General features: G+C 37.4%; 1 protein-coding gene across 2 annotated transcripts in view; it reads right to left on the reverse strand.

Annotated features, from left to right (window-relative positions):
* Positions 1–1,186: 1,186 nt before the first annotated feature.
* Positions 1,187–22,465, reverse strand: part of DYNC2H1 (dynein cytoplasmic 2 heavy chain 1) — a 165,806-nt gene continuing 144,527 nt past the window's right edge. For both annotated transcript variants that reach the window (XM_083848651.1, XM_083848655.1), the window contains 4 exons: positions 16,959–17,068; positions 16,534–16,615; positions 6,133–6,249; positions 1,187–1,864 (listed from right to left, as the gene is read on the reverse strand). In XM_083848651.1, the coding sequence (XP_083704777.1) occupies positions 1,706–1,864; positions 6,133–6,249; positions 16,534–16,615; positions 16,959–17,068 (468 nt within the window). In that variant the 3' untranslated portion in view covers positions 1,187–1,705. The remainder of the gene's footprint in view (positions 1,865–6,132; positions 6,250–16,533; positions 16,616–16,958; positions 17,069–22,465) is intronic.

Here is a 22,465-nt window from a genome sequence, read left to right on the forward strand (position 1 = left end):
CATCCCGGAGCAGTGGTCCCCCCCACCCCTGCCAGCCACACCATATTAATTGTTTAGCATGACACCACACGGTGTGGGACATCCCTTTGGCCAGTTCAGATCAGCTCCTGGCTGTGTCCCCTCCCAGCTCCCTGTGCACCCCCAGGCACCTCGCTGGCAGGGCAGCACCAGGAGCTGAACAGTCCTTGGCCTGTGTGAGCCTTGCTCTGCAACAACTAAAATATCAGTGTGTTATCAATATTATTTTCATCCTAAATCCAAAACACAACACCATGGCAGCTACTAGGAGGAAAATTGACTCTATCCTAGCCAAAACCAGGACACAACTTAATCCGCCAGTTCCCTCGAATGCATCTCACCAGGTCCTGTGAACTTGTGCACTTATTCTTCATATTCAAATGTATAAAGGAAGAAATTATCTGAAAAGTTGCAAGGAAATCTATTCTGTTGTTAGACTGGATTAAATTTTAGAAATGTATGTGCACTTGTAACAAATTATTTTAGAACATCTTTTTATTTGGAGGAGAATTAAATAGGCAACAAATTAATTGATCTTCAATTAGGAGACAGAAGACGAAGTTTAAGGGAAAAACAATAGAACAGAGAGAGACTTTCTTTGGGAAGCTAACCTGGAGATGCAGCCAACTCTTTCACTGCCTTCCTTCTCCCTCCCTCAAACCACTAGTGAAAAATAGCATGCGAGTGAAATACAGTTTTAATTTAAATGCTACATTAAAAATACAAAATCAGTAGTGTCAGAGCCAAGACATATATTTTGTTTTCCAAGCAAAATAAAAAAGTGTTTTCATGTTATTGCCTTCCAAAAACATCTTCATGAGATCATTTGGTAGCTGCAGTTAAAAATTACACACCTTCTTATGTTGAGACTTTCTTCAGGGGTCTTTCACATCACACACCAAGAGCATGATTATATCCCTCTGTTAATCACCTAACAACTGAGTGAAAACCTCTTTTGATCATTGAAGGAATTGTTTGTCTAAATTGCGCATTTATGTGCACATTCTTACTGGAACTTAGTATGGTTTCAAAAAATGCTTTTTTCAGTAACTCCTAGATAACACCCATGATGATAGTCTAACTGAGTCTGTAACTTCACACAAAGTTTATGAAACTTCTATTATTTACTACCAACACAAAAAATAGGATTAGAAGTAAAACACCATTAAAACAGAATGAAATATTTATTCTCATTTTTATATTCAAGTAAAACATTCAATTTTAATTAGAACAGGTAAGTTTTATCATATGCTTTTATTAAATGAGGTTTAAGAATTATTACAGGTAGGTAAGAATAATAACAGTTCAGAAAGTATTATAAAAAAAAGATCAAAAAATACACTGGCTTCGCATTTATATACAATATTTATGGGACTGCACTGGGAAAAACAGTGCAGATTACAACAAATCTGAGAAAGAAATACATTGCATTACAGTCTAAAGAAATAACCCAAATTAACAGTTTGCTTACTAGTGCTGTTTTAACATTTACAATATCTCACAAAGATACAATGAAGTTCCATTCAAGTAGAGTTAATTTTAGATAGTGTTTTAAAAAAAAAAAAGTTTATAAACCATTGCTTTAAAAATCTATAAGCAATGAAACTGAAGGATTTTTTTTAAACATGAATAACTGAAATGTTTAAACGATTCTTAACTTCAAGAGCTAATTTAATGCAGTCTCAGATTACTGATTTTTTAAGAATAGAGCAGCTCCACATTGAATCCACTGGTCTTGGTTTCCTCCACAAGGTACATCAATATTTGTCACCACACGGTCTCTCTCCATGCTAGTGTAGACTGGTAAAGTTATACATTCCTCCGGAGAATATGGACCATATGCATCCTGTCAATAAACCAGTACTTAGTTATCACTTAGAGAACAAAATATGAGAAAAGAGTAATTTTCAGTGATGCGGTATCCAAAGCTGGATCCTAAGATAAAGTCTAGACAGCAGCCTTTGATACACAACTCTTGGTCCAGGCTACAAAGGAGAAGGATTACTAACAAAGCGGAGACTTTAGAAAATTCACTAGACTACTCCATATCTAAGCCTCTTAAGTTTTCTCTCCAGTTCATTAAACTGAAAACAGAAGAATGTATCTAATAGGAGTGATCTTTTAAATTGCATATCAAAATCTTCATTCAGCAAAAAAAACAAAACAACAACAACAAAAAAACCATGTCATTAGCTTCTGCAAACCAGGGACAAGGGAACAGTTTCCAGAGGGTAGAAGCCCCTCGGGAGCACCAGTGCTGTACTGCTGGGGCAGGCTGGAGTCCTGGGGCACCAGTGATCTTGGCAAGCCCTGCTGCTCCTCCTGCAATGCAGCCCCAGGTGTGATCTGCACCTCAGCTACTTGCAAGTGGGATACTTCAGGAGCTGCACCAAAAAAATCTTAACCCAGTCTTCCCAAACTACCTTCTGTGTTTAACAATGATTTTTAAAAACAATTAATCCAAATAAAAAGAAATTATCGTCTGATACAGAGCTACTGTACCTTACATCAGAGCCTCAGAGGGAAACTAAAAGTATTAACCATGATTCAGTTCAGACAAGGACTTTAAATAAAAATAAAAAGCTCAAATTCCCCAATCCTTTCCATATACTTTTTGCTCTTCAAGACACAGATGCATGTGTAAAAATTTCTCTCTTTTTTTTTTTTTTAGTTCCGTTCATACCAACACTGATCACAGTTGCAGCTGGGGTTCTTTGGCACTTCTGGGAAACAGGTTGTTTCCATTAAGTGCCTAAGCAGGAAATTTTCAAGTTAAATTTAAGCATTCGGATTTGAACATTTTGGCTGAGTTCATTTATAATTTTGTATTCTCCTGTGCATGTACTTTACTACTGCACAGTATTAATAGTACTGCTGCTACAGAGACTACAATTATGCTGTAAACACTATGTTGGGAAGGACATCAGTTGGAGCCACAGCGTTACCTCTCAGTCTGTACCCTGATGCTGCACTCTTGAGAACAATTACAGTTCCTCTCCACTTTCTGTACTACAAAGTGTGTGCACTTTGAACGTAATTTCCTCCTCGGGCTTTGCACAGGTCATTGTACCTTTGCATGATTACAGAACTGAGTTCAACGACTGATTAGACTTCCTACAGCATGTAACTCAGGTTTCAACCCATCATGTACTTATTTTATATAAGTAACTGAGGGTTTCATTCAATTCATATATATTAAGCATGTTTTCCTCCACACGCAAGATTTCCCTTCTTGTCAACAGGAAATTGTCAAAATGTTTTCAAGAATCGAGCAATAAAGCAGCACATGTGTCAGAAAGGAATTCGAAATAAAAGAAGAGTTGCTTTTTTAATGCAAATTACATCAAATGCAAGTTAGTTAAGCACCATTATTAGAAAATAAGTGGAAACATTAAAAGGAGACATGCAAACAACTGTTTCAAGCACTTTGCCCTGCATGTTAAGTGTTAAGCCATTTCTGAAGAGTTTTGTTGTTCCTTTTGAAAATCAAGTTCCCTTGTCTTTTGAACACTAGTGTTTAAAACCTTACCACATTTATCCCTTGGTTAACACTACAGAGGAAGAGAAAATACTGGGAAATTTGAGAGGAAAATGTCAGCCAGAGAATGGTCTTTAAGTACAGCCAAAGCTGGGAAGCCCAAAGTTGGCAAGTTTGCTTTCCAAGACTTCTTTTTAACACCCTTTTTGTGTTGAAATAGCTGTTCACATGCTTTTCTCAATTCCACTGATGTTTTACAGAATCACATTATTTGAGGGTTAAAGCCATTCTGTGAAAGGCTTTATGAACCACAAATCCATAAGTCCTTCCTTACATGCACTCCAAAAATTTTCTTTGTCTAGCCTGCCTCACACATAGTTTTATCCTACTTAGTCCATTACAGCTTGGGATCTATCCATGAATTAAAACCAGAAAAGGCCTTCACAATTTAATAAGTACTATGTTATTGCTTAAAATACTCCATTTTTAACATTTTAGCATTTTGAGCCTTTTTATGGGGAGGTATCTCAGACAAATTCTGCAGACTGCTTTTTTTTTTTTTTTTTTTTCCAGACAGTTCACTTTATATTAGTTTGATGGAAAATGACCTGAAAGCATTGCTTTACAAATACATAGATTTTTGCTCACCAGATTTCATAAGAGATATTTTTGGGGAAAAACTCATAAGATAGCATGTTCTACTTCATACACTCTTCTCCTGTGGAGAGGATAATGAGATCAGGGGAAGTGCAGAATGACGTCCCAGTTCTACCTTTCTGTTTGAAAGCATGATGTTTGATCATGGTCAATTCCTACAGCAAAGCCTATAGCAAAACAACTAAAGGGCATAGAAAATCAGAAATACTTTTCTTAGAGATACATTGTATTTAAAATCTGGGCAGTTGGCAAGTATTGGCTTGTGTTGTAAAATAAATACATTTTTTTTCCAACACAAAAACTTCAGCTGCTATTCTTTTCAAGTACGAAGTACATTGGAAGCAGCTTCATTATCTGATTACTGATCTCACTTGTATGTCTTTACAGGCAGATCTCTGCTAATGTCACATAATACCTTTGAAGTCTAAAGAATATTGACTTTTATTCAGAAAAACACTTTAGGAATCTGTTCTATCTCTAACAGAAGCTAAACACTTTTCAAAAAAAAAAGGGTTACTTATAATCCTCATCTTCAGTGAGCATAAGATAGACATTTGCTGTTACCACTTAAAACAAAGCATATTGCCATCTTTTCCCTCCCATAACTGAGTCAGGTGGTTGGTTTGTGTGTGTGTGTGTGTGTGTGTTTTTGTTTCTGTTTTTTTAAACATCCAGTATCTTCTTTGCCATCAAAGCTGGAAGCAGTAATGCAGACATTGGCTAGTATCTAGTTGTGCGTTCTAGGTCTAAATCTTGAGTGTTATACTTCTAATGTTGTGCTATAATGGAATGCCATGTTTACAGTGCTGGAAATAACAGTGAGAACAAAAAAAAATCGTTGGGATACAGTGGTGTGATAGCAATGGAGCTCCCTGCATATCTATCACAAGATACTATAAATCTCATAATCACCATCATTTTTTTACAATTACTAAGCTAATTCTAACTGAAAAGTCAACTACTGGAGTCCAGTGAGCTTTTTTGTTTAACATTCTCCTAACCAAACCGAACCTTCTCATCCAGTGAGATTCATACTTTATGATGGAATGAGCTTCCTGAGATGCCCGTCTTTTTCTGAGACCAAACAAGGGCCTAAGGTAACTAAATCGAATGGGCAAGTAACTTTTAGATAGCTGTGTGGGTAAGGGAGCCCTGGCACAGGTTGCCCAGAGAGGCTGTGGGGTTTGGAGATCCTTGGAGATCTCCAAAAGCCGCCTGGACGTGGCCCTGGGCAGCCTGCTCTGGGTGTCCCTGCTTGGGCAGGGGTGGGACCAGATAACCTCCAGAGGTCCCTTCCTACCTCAACCGTTCTGTGATTCTGTAAATATAGATGAGACGAATTCTACAACAAGTTTTCTTTTAAGAATGTAAGTATATGAATTTCCAATGCTACATATCCTTGAAGAAGTTCTACATAACTTTTTCCTTTATTTGTTGAAGACTGCTATTATAATTAGAGAGTAGAAGCAGTAACAATTTTTACTGTTTGGATTGCTTAATTTTCATCTTACATAGTCCTGCGAGTGTTTGCATTTTTTAAATCAGTGTAAATAGGGGACAGGCTTTCTTTGGTTACAGATCACATTATGTTCTCTGACTCTTTATTGCTGTTATGTTTTAGTACAATGTTTAAAATTTAAAGAAAATACACTCTACCAATAAATACTCTCCCAAACTCATGTATACATTTAGTAAATACACTTTTGAAAATTGTAAAAAATTTTAAAAAGACAAGAAAAAAGTATGACTGAAATAAAGCCTTTGTTTTAATCTGCACAATAAAAACTAAAAAATATTGACAAAGTGGTAATAAGTCCTTGTTTTATATAAAAGAAGTAACTTTTTACTATTAAATATACAGATCTTTATTCTAAGATGAGGGAAAAAAAACTGGTCATAAATGTCATACTAAAAAGCTACTACACAGAGAAAAGCAAATTATGGGTCTTGCAAGTTTAGGGCTTTTAATAATTTAGTACCTGTGGAATCCAGGCCATGTAACAAGGGAGAACAGATGACACACTGGGAGAATCATGCAGATTTTCTGAAAGTCGATTTCCATCAAAACTGCAGCCTTCCATTTGTAAGCCACTGATCTGCCATGGAAATATGAAATATTGAAACATATATAAAAGACTTGAAACGTTAGTAATGATTACACCATGCTTCAATAAACAACAATCCTTTTTACTGTGACCAAATTTTTAAATAACAGGAAGGCAATTATTGTAATGTCATGTGTGAGAATAGGAAACATGATTTAAAGGTTCAATCTGCATCATGCTTCGGCGTGAACTTCCTCTGATTTGATTCACATTCTTTGAAATGCTAGAGAAAAATACCTGTAAATGTCATCACTTATGAAACTGCAGTTGCCTGGCAGTAGATTAATGGAAATATGATAGCAACGGCCAAGTCCACAATTATTACCATGTTAAGAATAAGAAAAGAACAATCACTGAAATAAGCATGACTTCCTGCTTGGAAGTCTGAGCATAGCTTTCAGAGAATGCAATGAACTATTACACAGTTTTGCAGAGGGAAATAAATAATTTTCAAATAATATGAGAGAAAATGTTATTTAATACAATTCAAGAGTTCTTACTTAAAGTATTAATTGGAAAAAAAAGAAATAATTAAGAACCACATATTTATATAAGTAACTGTGCAATGTTTTAAATGTAACATGTTTTAAAGTGTTTACTTTTAATAAATGAGTACTTTCAGACTCTGAACTAATTCTCCTTTTTTTTTTAACAAGTCTTGAATAAATTAATGACAATGATATCTATTTTGGATATCTTAAAAATAAATAAAAAAAATAAATCATTATCTGTTCATCATTTTATTTTGCTAGTACAAATAATAATAGTTTGCCAGTATAAATAATAGTAATAATAGGTTTGGCCTGCTAAAGTGGTAACTTCAATTTTAGTAATAATAAAATTTAACTCAGTAATAACTTTTATGCAGCTTTTCAAAAGGCTAAATCTAAAACTGGAGCAGATGTCTAATGGAACCTACAAACTGAAAATTGCTTGTCTGTTGTAATATCATATTAAGGTCCTGTATTAAATAAAAAAAAAAAAAAAGAAGCAGGCTTTCACCAAATACAAGGATCATGAAGTGGTGCTGGAACTAGGACATACAGTGCTGTTGGAAACTGGATGAGTCACTGTATAACCAAAACAACAGACAAGAAATGGAGAAAACTATCATTTTCTAATCCATTTTCCCCTGCTAGAAATTTTTAGAAGTGTACACGGCACAGATGTGTGATGTTACAATGAAAGCCAGTAGTAGACAAGATGCAATGGAAATACTTTACTTAGGTAACTACGGTATTCTAAAATTATTTATTAGACAAAAAAGTTGCAGTTAAACAGTAATACAATGAGTGTTAACTGTCATGCTTCAAAGACAACGTCTTCCTCCCAAGTGATGGATGTTGTTTTTTGTTTTATGTTAATACTCTACTAACTGTACAGTAGCTAAGCATATATTCTGCATTTTTAATAAATAATTATTCTCTTGATTGTAGATAGACTAATGCAGCCTTTACTTCAGAAACTTGCTTCTTTAAACTTGTGTTACTAGCTCTGGGCTGAGGGCTCTTCCTTACAATGCACAGGATATATATATATACATATTCTAACATTTGCAATTTCATTTAAAAAAGCAATAGGAAAAAAAGCTTTGTTTGGTCCTTGGACAAGATAGTGACTGCAGTAACATCCTTTGAAATAACCTGTGCTACATACAGAATAAGACTCACAGTAAAGCTTTCAAAACTGTGGCAAACCTGACTCATAAGAATCACAAGAGGTAAGCCCACAGCAGTATGACTTTTTCTCTATTTTCATTAACTTCTATGATTGTTATAACAAGGCCTCACTGAAATGAATTCAATTTTTCAGACATTCAGTTTAGAACTGCAAAAACACTTTTTCCTCCCTTGTCGGGCTCTCTTGTCGAAAGCTTAAGATCTTTTCTTCGTTGTGAAAGCACGACTCTCCTCCTGACTTCTCCTGCCAAGTTTCTTGTGACCTTTCCTTTGAATCTTCCCTAAGATTTTCAGGTCTGTCACTTTCAAGGTACAGTGTTAACATATGGTATTTTGTACCATTTCCTTTCAAACTCAAAATCTCTCCACACAGAGAGGCTGGAAAAAGCTGCCTTTATCTAGTAAGAAAAAGCAGTTTGGGTGTCAATAGTCTTTAATGATAGCCTATGTACATTCCAGTACAACCTCTTCTGTGTTGCAAGGACAAAGAACATGAAGAAAAACATTATAAAGGCATAAAAGGAACAATATTGTACTAACGATTATACCGAGATTTGCCACAGACTTCTTCCTACTGCTCCCTGTTGTTAACCTCGATACCTAAGGCCTCACTTTATCATATGCACAAGTCCTAGACTACACTTTATCTCACTACACTTCTGATTGACTGCTTTCAAAGCACTTATTTATCCCTATCATAAAAGTATTAGAAAGATTCATCTCTCATGTTTTTCTTTCTGCCCTTCATGCATTCTGCAGGAAGTTTGGTTATGGAGGTTAGTTTGATAAATATGTGTGTTTGGCAAAGTTATTGAGGGAAGAATGGTCTGATGAAGAGGTTTTACAATTTATTGTTAGTGTGTTCAAAGGTCTGGCCATTCTGAACATCTCTGAAAGACATTTCTATAGAATTGGGTTGCCTATTGAAAAATCTCTTTCTACAGCACACGTTTCTTCTCTTGATATTGGCAGTTCCTTTGACATTGCAGTTACGTAAAATAACATCGCTTGATCTCCTGGAAAGTTTCAACCAATCATAGAAACTCCTTTGAAGTTGAAGACCAAAACTTTGACTTTGATTCAATATTAAAAGCTATCGGAAAGAAAAAATACTGGAACAATGCATTTTCAAATACTGGTTGGCTGAGTACACCCATAGCCACGTTCCCTTTTCTACGATAAATGGTATAGAAAAACTACAACTACTAGTACATGGATTTCACAGTATCTACAATTAGCATGTGTAGTATTTTTGCAGTCCACCTTGGAGTAATGGCTAGAGTTGACCATGATTTTAAAAGTTTTAATTCTCAAAAAGATAACGCAATTGGCATTTTGCAATTATTAGTGCTAGTTTAGTTTTGAATCAAGCAGTTACATGATACAGATAATTCTTTAAAATACATTTGTAGAAAGTGTGCTGATATAAAGTTTCAAAAACTTCAAATTCCACACAATTATTTTTTTCCTTCCTATTTAATGCCACAATTTCCCATGAAATTATACAGACTACTGCAGAGTTCAGGAAGTCATATTTTCACTCCATTACCTCTACAGGCTTCTATCATGAATTTCCTGATATTCCAGATGGAGGTATACTGTAAAAAAAGACCTCTCAGGATGCCCTTTAATAGTATTTCTGACAATTGCTAAGAGCACAGCTTTGATATTAATGCTGATGTTATGTATTTGAATATGATATTCTCAGAACACATTTTTGTTTTTCATTATTTATATTAATCCATATCCGAGCTCATAGCATTTACTACCCAGAAAGTCTCTTACCATGTTTCTTCTTTTCTTTCTTTATTTTTTCACAATGACAGAAAATGAGATTCTAGTATCAAAAGGAATGAATACCTGCTTTTGTACGATAGAGCAATCAGTGCACACAGAAAATAAAAGAGGTATTTGCACATCAATTACACTGGAACAGATATACATTCTCAGTACCTTTTGTTAAAGTAACCCTAAGTGATGTTAAAGAAGGTGTAATTTTATGCAGATGATTCTAAATCAAATATTCAGCACATCCTACTAGGAGGGATCTACTCTGCATCATACCACTAAACTATCATCTGAATTAACACTGATACATTAAGATCAGGTTTGATATGATAGTCTAGCAGACTACTAGAGCAGTTAGAAACTAAAAGCAAAGTAAAAACACCTTCTCCCCGTCTACCCTTGGGGAATGGGGAATGGGGGCTGCGGTCAGTCCCTGACGCTTCGTCTCCGCCGCTCCTTCACGGTCCCTCTCTGCCCCTGCTCCCCGTGGGGTCCCTCCCACGGGATGCCGTCCTTCCCGAACTGAGCCTGGGGGGCTGCCCACAGGCTGCAGCTCTTCCAGAACTGCTCCCACACGGCTCCGTACCACGGGGTCCATCCCCCAGGAGCAAACTGCTCCAGCACGGGTCCCCCACGGGCGGCAGCTCCCCCCAGACCCCCTGCTCCTGCGTGGGCTCCTCTCCACGGGCTGCAGCTCCGGCCCGGGGCCTGCTCCTGCGGGGGCTCTCCATGGGCCGCAGCCTCCTCCAGGCCACATCCACCTGCTCCACCGGGGGCTCCTCCACGGGCTGCAGCGTGGAGATCTGCTCCGTGTGGGACCCGTGGGCTGCAGGGGGACAGCCTGCTCCACCAGGGGCCTCTCCACGGGCCGCAGGGGAACTTGTGCTGCGTGCCTGGAGCACCTCCTGTCCTCCTGCTGCACTCACCTTGGGGGCTGCAGGGCTGCTTCTCTCCCAGCTCTCACCCCTCTCTCCCAGCTGCTGTAGCACAGCAGATTTCCCCTTCCTTCAATCTGCTCTCCCAGAGGCCCAACCAACGTCACTCATGGCTTGGCTCTGGCCAGCGGTGGGTCCCTTTTGGAGCTGTCTGGAGCTGGCTCTGATCTGACCTGGGGCAGCTGCTGGGCTCTGCACACAGGCCACCCTTGAAGCGCCCCTGCTACCAAAACCTTGTCATGTAAGCCCAATACAACAGATCATTGTGAGATTTCCACCTTCTTTTCCTTATTAAGACAAATTTCAGGCCACAAAAAAAACTTTTATAATTGAAGACAAGAAAAGCCTGTAGTTCCCTGTGTCTTCCTTTTTTCCCTTTTTAAAAAGGGGGTGTTCCCCTTTTCCAGTCAGCAGGAATTTCACCAAACTGCCATGACTTCTCATATATCATGGATAGTGGCTTGGCAACTACACCCACCAGTTCCTTTAGGACCCACAGATGTTATCTAATCAGGTCCCATGGACTTGTGCACCTTCAGGTTCCTTAGCATGTTTTGAGCCCGACCTTCTCCTACTCTGGGCGGTTCATCATTCTTCCAGTCCCTGCCTTTGCCTTCTGGGGCCCAGGCCATGCGGCTGGAGCTCTAGCCAGTGAAGACTGAAGCAAAATAGTCATTAATTACCTCAGCCTTCTCTATGTCTCAGGTGACCAGGTCTCCTATTTCCTTCCAGATAGGGCCCACAATTTCCCCAGTTTTCCTTTTATCACCGATGTACCTATAGAACCCTTTCTTATTGCCCTTGATGTTCATGGCCAAATTTAACTCTAAACGGGCTTTGGCTTTCCTAACCTGATTCCTGGCTACTTGGGCGTTGTCTCTGTATCCATCCCAGGCTATCTGTTCATGCTTCCACTGTCTATAGGCGTTCTTTTTCAGTCTAAGCTTGGACAGGAGCTCCTTGTTCATCCATGCAAGTCTCCTGGTATTTTTGCCCAACTTCCTCTTTGCTGGGATGCATCGCTCCTGAGTTTGGAGGAGAGGATCCCTGAATATTAACGAGCCTTCCTGGTTTATATTTTCATATAAGAGAATGGCTTAAGAAAGAGAAACGAATTCAAGTTCATGCTACTTCAATAGTATCGTCTGAACATCTGACAGGTACCAAGAGGAAGAAAACCAGCAGGATTGGGTATATCTGTGTTTATCTTACAGACAGGCAGCTATATAATCAGGCAGGTTCTGAACTGAAACGGTAAATCAGAATGAGAGGAGAATTTCCAAAGAGAACAAAAACCATTTTTTATGCAGACATGAAAGTATGTCTATGCCCATATACTATTAACTATTTACATTTGTAGATGCGTACACTATAGGATGCCAGGAAACATTTTGCATTTATTTTTTTATATTCTGCACACAGCTGAAATGGAAACAGGTCTTCTTTTGCTTATTAACTGAATTTTCTAAATGGGATAAAATTCTTAACAGTCCTGTCTGTGGTAAGCAGGCTATCAAATGAGGAAATAACAGTAAAGTACATGGCTGAGATACACAATGTCACATTTGTGGCCCACTTCACTGAGAATCACATGTATTTGACTAGACCGTATGTAGCCTAAGCTAGCAAAAGTAGACGTTATTTTTTGATAACAGTTTCCACCTTGCTTTCACAGGACAAAACATCCTGTTGTGATTGCACCATGTTTTATGCTATTTGAGTCCTATGTAAATGTTTGCATTAGTGAATTACACTCTGTAAAAAGCTGTACATTTATTCTAGCTGGAATTTCCTGAAAAAGCATTCCTGCTATTTTGTTACACATTTTCTTTCTACATTAAAGACCAGTGTACTAGAAGAGATCATCTTAATCAGCACTGTTGCTTTTATACAGTGATATAATCTTTACTAAAGTAGCTAAATTGTGCTCCTAATAACAACAGTGTATAAGATTATGTCTGGAAAATCTTAAAATAGCTCTTTCCTAAACCCTATGTCTCCTTGACACCTGTTTACTTAAACTTCCAAAATGTGGCAGGGATTTAAAAAAAAAATAAAAAATTTAACTTCAGGCAATTGACCGAAATTACTGTAGCAGGACCACTGCAATTGCATTCTTTCTCCTGTCAGAAGAGAAAGACGGTTATTTCCTGAAAGTGGTTTAGCTACTCTAAGACCTGAATTGGTAAATGTACTTTCCTTGAAAAAATACAGCTGATAAATTAAAATTTCTGATTTAAGCATCAAAATGGATGGGATATAATAGGGCCCCAGCTACCACACCACAGCATGTGTTCAAGGACTGATGTATTCTGCTTTCTGAATTGTATTTTTTGAGTCCATGTTCCAAAATACACTCCACAGAATGGGAAGCTCCCATTCTGTAAGATTAGCCTGAATTCTTGAAACTGTATAAACAACACTAATTTTAGAAGGATTAAAATTCATATTGCTTATGTGAACCAAGCTTAATGTGTAATTCAAAGGATCCTTATCAAGGGTGACATGTTTCAGAGGACGATTTTTCTGTATCACTGACATACTTCTGCCTTCATTACAGCACATTTTAAATAAATAAGATGCTTAGAATTTAGCTTTACTAATGCAAAAGTTTGCTCCCAGTTTTTCATGTCCATGTGAGAAAAGATTCATGGAAAGGAATGTAAATGTTCAGCATGGCAAAGGGCTCCAACACCCTTTTGTACGTCAAAGATTCAATGTAGCAGTGAAGATACTGGTGAATACATAATAATACAGATTCAATGAACATAGCTCTTACTGGGGAAAGGAAAATACTCAGAACAAGCAAGTAACACTGAGAGGATTCTTACTTTACTAATATTTCTAAAAAATTGCCATATAAATTTACACATTAAAAAAATTATAACCTTCAATACACCTAGATATGAGTGTTGTTATAAATATCTTTCCTCAAATTAACCTTTAATTCTTCAGTTTCCAAGCAGCCACTTCAATCTAGCAACTGTAAAATACTATAATATTATTTAGTATATGGAAATTCTTTATCCATGCACTTGAGACATTTGACATTGACTTCTGACATTTGTCAAAGGTGGAAGGATGATTTTGAAAAAGTCCAAGCTTCTGGGATCTTCAGTTGTAAGTTAACCTAGAATAAGTGGTCTGAAAAACAAAATTCATTTTTTGCTCACTTCTGTGGACTTAGAAGTCTTGGGTGAATATGGAACCGCAAAACATGCGATTAGCAGGCTGTCAGACTTACAGGGAGATAGAGTACCCTAAAAGTCTCTTGGCTTATTTATCTACAGGTTGTAGGTGCCTGTTTGATTCTCATTAAATAAGGTAGACAACCATTACTCTTACTAAAAGACTGATTAATTTTCTAAGTGATATTTTCCAGTGCCACCAGGAAATAATTTGAAAATGTTCAAAAGACTGTACTGGATAAAGGACAGATTAGATAATTACAGTTATCTTTTCTGGATGTACAATCCCTTAATATTTTAGAAACATGAAATTCTCATGCATTTTGTATTAATAATTCTGTATAGTGTCAGAAGCTGAATGAGAACTCTTATAACTCCCACAGTCTTGCATCTGCCTGCATTATCAGACTAGACAAGGAGTCCTGCCACTTGCTTTCTCTCTCCTAATCCTACAGAACTCTGCTGTAGCAGTACATCAGTACATAGTCACAAGGTGAGAGTCCTGCATTATTCACTCATGTTTCTGAAAAGAACACAGCTGTAGCTTTTGTGTTTTTTTTGTTTGTTTGTTTTTTGTTTTGTTTTTATTTTTGTCATGCAGATTGTGTGGGGCAAATCTGGAGGACTTCTACAATGGGGTTACTGCATTCGTGGATAGGGGAAGAGCAATGGACATCATTTACCTGGACTTGTGCAAAGCATTGGACAATGTCCCTCATGATATCCTTGTCTCTACGTCGAAAAGACACGGATTTGATGGATGGATCACTCAGTGGGTAAGGAATTGGCTGGATGGTTGCACTCAAAGAGTTGTGGTCAATAGCTCAGTGTCCAAGTGAAGATCAGTGACAAGTGGTGTTTCTCAGGGGTCAGTATTGTGACTGGTGCTGTTTAACATTTTTGTTGGTGACACTGACAGTGGGATTGAGTGCACCCTCAGCAAGTTTCCCGGTGACACCAATCTGTGTGGTGCTGTCGACATGCTGGAGGGATGGGATGTCATCCAGAGGGACCTGGACATGCTTGAGAGGCTTGAGTTCAACAAGGCCAAGTGCAAGATCCTGCATCTGGGCCAGGGCAATCCCAAGCACAAATACAGGCTGGGTGGAGAACGGATTGAGAGCATTTCTGAGGAGAAGGACCTTGGGGGGGGGGGGGGTGCGGTTCATGAGAAGCACAACGTGAGCTGGCAATGTATAATAGCAGCCCAGAAAGCCAACTGTATCCTGGGCTGCATCAAAGGAAGCATGGCCAGCAGGTCAAGGGAGTTGATTCTCCCCCCCTCTACTCTGCTCTTGTTAGGCCCCACCTGGAGTACTGCATTCAGCTCTGGGACCCCCAGCAGAGGAAGTACAAGGACGTATTAAAACAAATCCAGAGGAGGATCACAAAGATGATCATGGGGCTGGAGAACCTCTCCTGTGAAGACAGACTGAGGGAGTTGGGGTTGTTCAGCCTGGAGAAGAGAAGGCTCCGGGGAGACCTTACAGTGGCCTTCCAGTAGCTAAAGGGCACTACAGGAAAGCTGGGGAGGGACTCTTTGTCAGGGGGTGTGGTGATAGGACAAGGAGTGATGGTTTTAAACTAAAAGAGGGTAAATTTATATTAGATATAAGGAAGAAATTCTTGACTCAGAGTGTGGTGAGGCACTGGCACAGGCTGCCCAGAGAAGCTGTGGATGCCCCAACCCCTGGAGGTGTTCAAGGCCAGGCTGGATGGGGCTTTGGGCAGCCTGGTCTGGTGGGAGGTGTCCCTGCCCACAGCACGGGGGTGGAACTAGATGATCTTTAAGGTCTCTTCCAACCCAAACCATTCTGTGATTCTATGATTCTGTGCTGAACACATCTCTTTGAGCAGTATTATCATGGGCCCAACATATCCACTGGAATCAATACTCAAAATTCCCTACAAATTTAAGCATAAAATGGGTGCAAAGAGATTTGGATTTAGCCAAAATAACAGTGGCATCTGAAATGCTAAGAACCTAAACTAATCATTTGAGGATTCATCTGTACCTTGCTGTCTAAGCAATCAGTAGTGACTTCATAGCTGCTGGCTGTAGCCTTAAATGTCCGTTAACAAATTGTTGGATCTTTGTCATATTTAAAGCTAGTCATATTATAGCTCACTTTGTTCTGTTTACTTCCTGAAAAGTCTCACTTCAATGATTCAACAGTTGCTAAGACATGGCCTTTCACTTACACTTCTGTATGTATTTCCTCTTGCTATGTGTCACAAGTCTTTTAGCTACTTCCTGGACAATGGATATTAGCTAATGTAATATCAGCTTCAATTTTATATAAGAGGATGATGAAGATAATGGAGCAAGAATAATTTTAATTCTGAATTTTTAAATAAGCAATCTGACTAGGGAGGGATAAAAATATAACCCCCTTTCTTCCATGCAGAATTTACTACACAATTTTTGCACTACCGTTATTGTAGATGTCTATAATTAACAAGCCTTTGTATTCCTGATACACCAATATATTTATAGTTCAATCTTCCAAAAAGTATGTAGACAGATGACTTGGACTACAACTACGACTACAACTTGGACTACTAATAAAACGTCTTATGAAATACTACAATACCTCTAATAATCTTTTTTTTTTTTTTTTTTTTAATATGTGAAACATTTAGGAGCAAAAGAAAAACAAAGAGAAATACTGCTAAGCACAATACCTTAACTTGGAGTTTGCCTTCCTGTATTCGCCCTTTCCATGATGCTGTAAATTTCAGACTGTCCACTGAACAGCTCATTACTCTGCAAGGGAAACACATATACAGTAAATCTTAGAGACATATAACCACAGAAAATAAAATACAAAACAAAATCAATGTATTTTCAATGTTTACCATATCACAGTAAGTCTTACTCTGAAGAAAAATACATTATGAATTTTATCTATTTAAAAAAATAATAATCAGCATTTAAACAAGAAACTCTTAACTATTGTACTTCAGTGCAAGTGATAAAAAGGAGATGACTAATGACAGTAATTGACATGATTTGTTGGGTCTGTGTCCTGAAAATAAGGTAACCATCCTCACGATGTGGAGTAATGGCACATTTGCACACATAAGTAGGTAGATTATTTTTCCCTCACCTTGCAGTCTCCTGGCGTAAGGCATTGAGAAATGTGTCTGGATGAAATAGCTCTGAAAGGTCGAGGGTATCTGACAGTAGTTTCTGTTTCTCTGATTTTTCTACCCAGTTCTAAAAGAGGAAAAAAAAATGAGGAAAAATGAATCCTGAAGTTATTGCCTGATTTTTCATCATTTTGAGTTGATGTGGATTTGTCAAATGGTATGATTAATGACAAATTGTTATGTAAATATACTGTAATGTCAAAGATGAATATTGATTTCCATTACTTCAAACTGGCAAACAGAAAATTAACACCATTTAAAAGAAAGCTAGCAGTTGTGTAATGTGCAATGTGACTCACCTATTCTAAACAAATAAGCTTCTGTTCCATTCTTTGTACACTGCAGCTTACTTTGTATGATGAAACTTTTACCAAGTTCCTAATAATCTGTTGAAATGCTATTTCACCTTTACTAAAAAGCAAGTTCATGTTTTCCATAAAAATGGTTATCATTACCATCTTTGCTTTAATGAGTTCAGACAAATAATTGAATTCCTTTCAAGCATGCTTTAAGATTGTCCTTCTCTTTTGTGTAAACTGCATATTAAATTCAAGAAGCACTTAGTTTTCAGTCTGTAGCAAGAGTTTTTGTGATTAATAGCCACCATTTTTTTTGGAAATCTCTCAGTATTAAGCTGACACTGTCATTTTTATTGGGTGAAGTTTCAAAGGATGTTTCAGATGTACTAGTTTAAGACATGAATTCACAGAATTTCTGATAAGATAAAAACTGACCTCTTTTACAACTGGTTGTAAATGAAAATAACATGAGTGGAGCGAATAACTAGTCTCATTTATCCTTACCAAACATGTTGCCCCAACCTATTTTTTTACGCAGCTATGAAGCCTGTCACTATGAGCAGCAAGCCTGAAACCTCCCATCAACACAATGCCTTTTGTGCCATTGAGAGAAAAATACACACGTTGTACTTTAATTTGCAATCTTGATAAACCACGTGTATTAATAAATGAAACCTCAGATGCTAACTCCCACATTTTCTATCGCTTTATCAAGGATGTACTTTGTTCCTGAAAGCCTTATGGCAATCCACTGTCTTCAAAACTGAAGAAGCAAAGGTTGCTAAACCCTATTTCACAGCCTTCTTGTAGACCAGGTGAGATGTGGAAGATCTACTCCCATTTTAAACAGTCTATATGAAATTCTTTCCCAAATCCAGTAAGCTAGGAGGAAGGGAAGGAACCTCAATAAAAAACCTCAAACAGCTCACTATACATAAACAGATAACTTTTCATCAGGGTGGACTATGTGCTTTATTGTCTTGTGAAGAAAATTCCAATGGTTGTCTGTGTTTGCATTAAGGACATGTTATTTTTCCACTCCTGTAAGTATGCAAACAGTGTCTCTAAAAAATTACCAATGCATGTAGTCAAATCATTACATTTCGTTTATTAATTTTCATTTATTTTAAAATATCTAGGTTTGGTCTTCAACTTGCAAAAAATTAGCACTACCTACCATTTTCTCATATTTGGCACTCTTATTCCCTCTCCCTCTCTCTCTCTCTCTCTTTTTAACAGTTTAATCCTCTAAACACTAACGATCTCAGACTAAAGAACTTGTTCAGACCAGTTATTTATGTACCCAAGCGGTTACATAACAGTATGCACTCAAAATCTGACATTTTGAAAGTTTTGAGTCATGTATTGCATATGCTCGGTAAATTTCTTTTCAGAGTATACAGCGGTACACTGTATACTCTGTATACTCTATACAGTATATAACTGTGGTACTGTAGTATAAACATTAAGTTACCTCCTTGAGTACCAGCAAGTCATATGCTTCTGCACAGGTTAATGCTTAATATTAAGACAAAAAAATACTCAGATACTAAGTTTCTACGTGCTATCACTAAGCAGAGGAAGATAAAACACGCTCCTCTCTAAATTATCAGCTACTAGAAGATTATGAAACTACTCTAGTTACTGAATATTAGTGAGGCTACGCTCTCTTACACAAAGCACCTACCAGGCATCCATGTCTCATTTGAAAACTACTTTACTGTATTCTTTGAACTGCTGATAACCTAATTTCATAGAAGCATCTTGGACTGAAAAAATCATCCAAAATACAAGCGAATATCACACAGGCATTGTGTTGTGGGCTTTGTTGTTTTTGGTGGTGGTAGTGTTTTTTTTTTTTTTTTTTTTTGTCAGTATGTCAAACACATCTCCGTAATTTTTCCACCATGCACAAAAACTTAATTGGTGACCTTTTTATCTATCACATCACAGCTTATGAGCCTTCAACCCAAATGATTATGAATCAGTTAGGAGATTCTTGCTTTCCATTTTCATTAGCTAAATGTACACAGTTAATGGTTCATCTGCCTGATTTTTCCATGACTTTTTATAACAACAGTCCCTTTTATTGTATAGCAGTAAATCTGCAATCAGGTTACGGCATATTTTGTAAATTGTTTTGTATAGTACAAGTAGACACAACTATTTCAACTTGTATTTAATATAATCATTCTACTGCTGTCATCAAATAAACTTTTAATGTAATTGCTAAAGAGAAACACCATCAGGAACATACGTGCCTATGTTCCATCCAATTAAAAGACCAGTATGGGAGATATTAATTCTGAACTCATATAATTAAGTAGCACTAGGAAACTCACAATAGCAAAAACTCTCATTAGATCACAAAAGCAAAGTTTGTAATTGCTACTTGAACTGGTCTACATAAAGCAGAAGACATAACTCATTCATATTGTTTAATAAATATTTAAGATTTAAATATTTAAATATTTAATATTTAAATGTGTTGTGGGTTAACCCCCATAGGCATCTCAGCACCACGAAGCCACTTTCTCCCTCCCCCCCAGTGGGATGAGGAAGAGAATGAGGATGGTATAAGGGAAAAAACTCATGAGTTGAGATAAAGGCACTTTTAATAGGTAGAGCAAAAGCTGCATGTGCAGACAGAGCAACGTAATGAATTCATCCACTACTTCCCATCGGCAGGCAGTTGTTCAGCCATTTCCACTAAAGCAGGGCTCATCACACTTAATAGTTACTTGAGAATACAAACACCACAAATCTGAATGTCCCACCTTCCTCCTTCTTTCCTCCAGCTGTTACGGCTGAGCACAATGCCATATGGTATGGGATATCCCTTTGGTCAGTATGGGTCTGCTGTCCTGGCTGTCTCCTCCCATCTACTCACTGGCAGAGCAGCACAAGAAGCAAAAAAGTTCTTGACTCATGTAAGCACTGCTCAGCAACAACTAAGCCATTGTTGTGTTGTCACCACTATTTTAATAGGAAATCTAAAACATAGCACCGAACTAGCTAATAGGAAGAATATAACTCTATACCAGTCAAAAAGAGTGTTAAATGCAATAAAAAATGATAATTAAATGTATTTTACAACAAAAGTTTAAAAAATATTCTTATGCTTATTCTCCTTTCCATCTTATATCATTAGATGGCATCATGTTAGAGAAGTGCCGTGGTCTCAACAGGCAACGACACCCTACTAAATGGACCACAAATACATCCACCACCACTGCCTTGAAGAGATCAGGTCTTGAAGGGGAGGAAGCTTAGGCTGAGCTGTGGAAAGACTGAAGTAATGTTTCTTGAAAAGAAGAACTCCTTAACAGATTAGCTATGATATCTTCATTTCCCTCTCCTACCCCCACTGCAACAAAAATACACATTGCCTTCCTTTGTCAAAATGACTTATTGATCTTGGATGGCCATGTACCATTTCAGTCTGAGGTGCCTTCTTCCATCACCACTTCAGTAGACAACTTTGCCTTTCCTGCCAGGTAGGCCAAAATAATGCATTTGTCACTTGCCAGCTGGATTACAATGAGAAGACTATCATCAGCACCAAGGTGGTGTAAAATCCAGCTATCATCCCTTTGTGGTCCAGGCCATGCCCTCCCAACTGCCTCCTCCCTCCCACTGCCCATAATATGGTGTTTAGTGGGTTTGCTGCAACTCAGGATTTAGTTTTCATGTTCAGAACAGCTAATAGTCAAGATCTAAATTCACTGAACACAGTATTCAGAATATGAATTAACAATACAGCTTTTGTTCACTGCGTTATATCTGACAGTTAATAAAGTCTGGGAAAATGCATATGAAACCTGAAATCAAAGCACTATTGATAAATAGCATTTAGCTATGAAACAAAATTAAATGAATCCCGAGTCTGTCTTGGGAATGGCATATAAGTTATTTTTAAAAATAAATTCCCATTATATCAATAATTTGGTCTAGAAGTCTGAAGATCCTAACACCAAAAACATTTACATCACACACACATACAAAAAAATCTATAATACACTCTTCTTTTTAACTGTTAAATTAACACTATTTTAATATTTCCCAAATGTTTCTCAAAATGTTACTGTTACATTAAGCTAGAATTTAAATTTGAGCTGTCCACGACAGATTAATATAGGATATGAAGATTAGAAATATAGTATGAAAACTTAGCAGCAGTACCTAAAAAGCTTTGCAAAGCAATTCATATCAGAATGTTTCAATACTTCAGTTAAGGTGAGCTTCTGTTTTGTATAATAAAAGGAATTTATTTATTTATTTATTTAGCCACAATAAATCTGTATGCACAGTCTCAGGTGGTTCAAATACTATTTTTTTCACGTATCTTGACATCCAAGAAACACCTATTCCATTTTCAGGAAGAAGTCTTCCTTATCTTCTATAATCCCAAAGCAAACTGAGCACTTCTTACTGAACAGTGAGTGGAAGGAATAAAGAGGCTGCCGGATTTTCACACTATCATTTATGCAATTTTAGGCTCATCACAGTACTCCTCAACAATGAATCAAGTACTTCTCCTTCACCTGTTTTAATTCATTATGATTATATTCTCTTCTACGGTATTTTTCCCTTGCTGTGATCCCAGAAGAGATCTTTTTTTTGAAAGAGAAAATAATATAAATCACTACAGAAGTGATTTCATTTTTGTGCCTATGCAGAAAATTGTATTCAGTATTGGCCAGGAACTGTATGTAGTACAATTTTGTTTTTCCACTAGTTTTAGAGGGAAAATGTTTAGATTCAAAGTTACTAGGGAAAAAATGCAAGACCATGGATTAGTCTGAGAGCAAATGATGTTGAGTAACTCTTGAGTAACTGGCATACAATTTGTTTCCTTGAGGTAATTTTTTCGTATGTGAAATCCTTCAGCTGTTGTAATTATTCTTTATTAATTGAGCACATGAATACTGCAGCATTTCAGGTATAGGTTAAGGTGTTGGCACACACTACATTTTGAATGGTAAATCACAAAGGAATTTAGTTTGGAGTCTTAATTTATTTTTGGTTTTGGATTTCAATATGCTGTTTTGGAGCATGCAGACCAAAAGTGCTGTTTTGCTTTAAATACTATTTCTTTACCTCAGTTCGACATGCCTCAGAAACTCCATGTTTGTTCAGGGAATCTGAATGCTAACACAACAGCA

This window comes from Anser anser (genome assembly GCF_964211835.1).
Source record: "Anser anser genome assembly, chromosome: 1".
In the NCBI taxonomy this organism is placed as follows: domain Eukaryota; kingdom Metazoa; phylum Chordata; class Aves; order Anseriformes; family Anatidae; genus Anser; species Anser anser.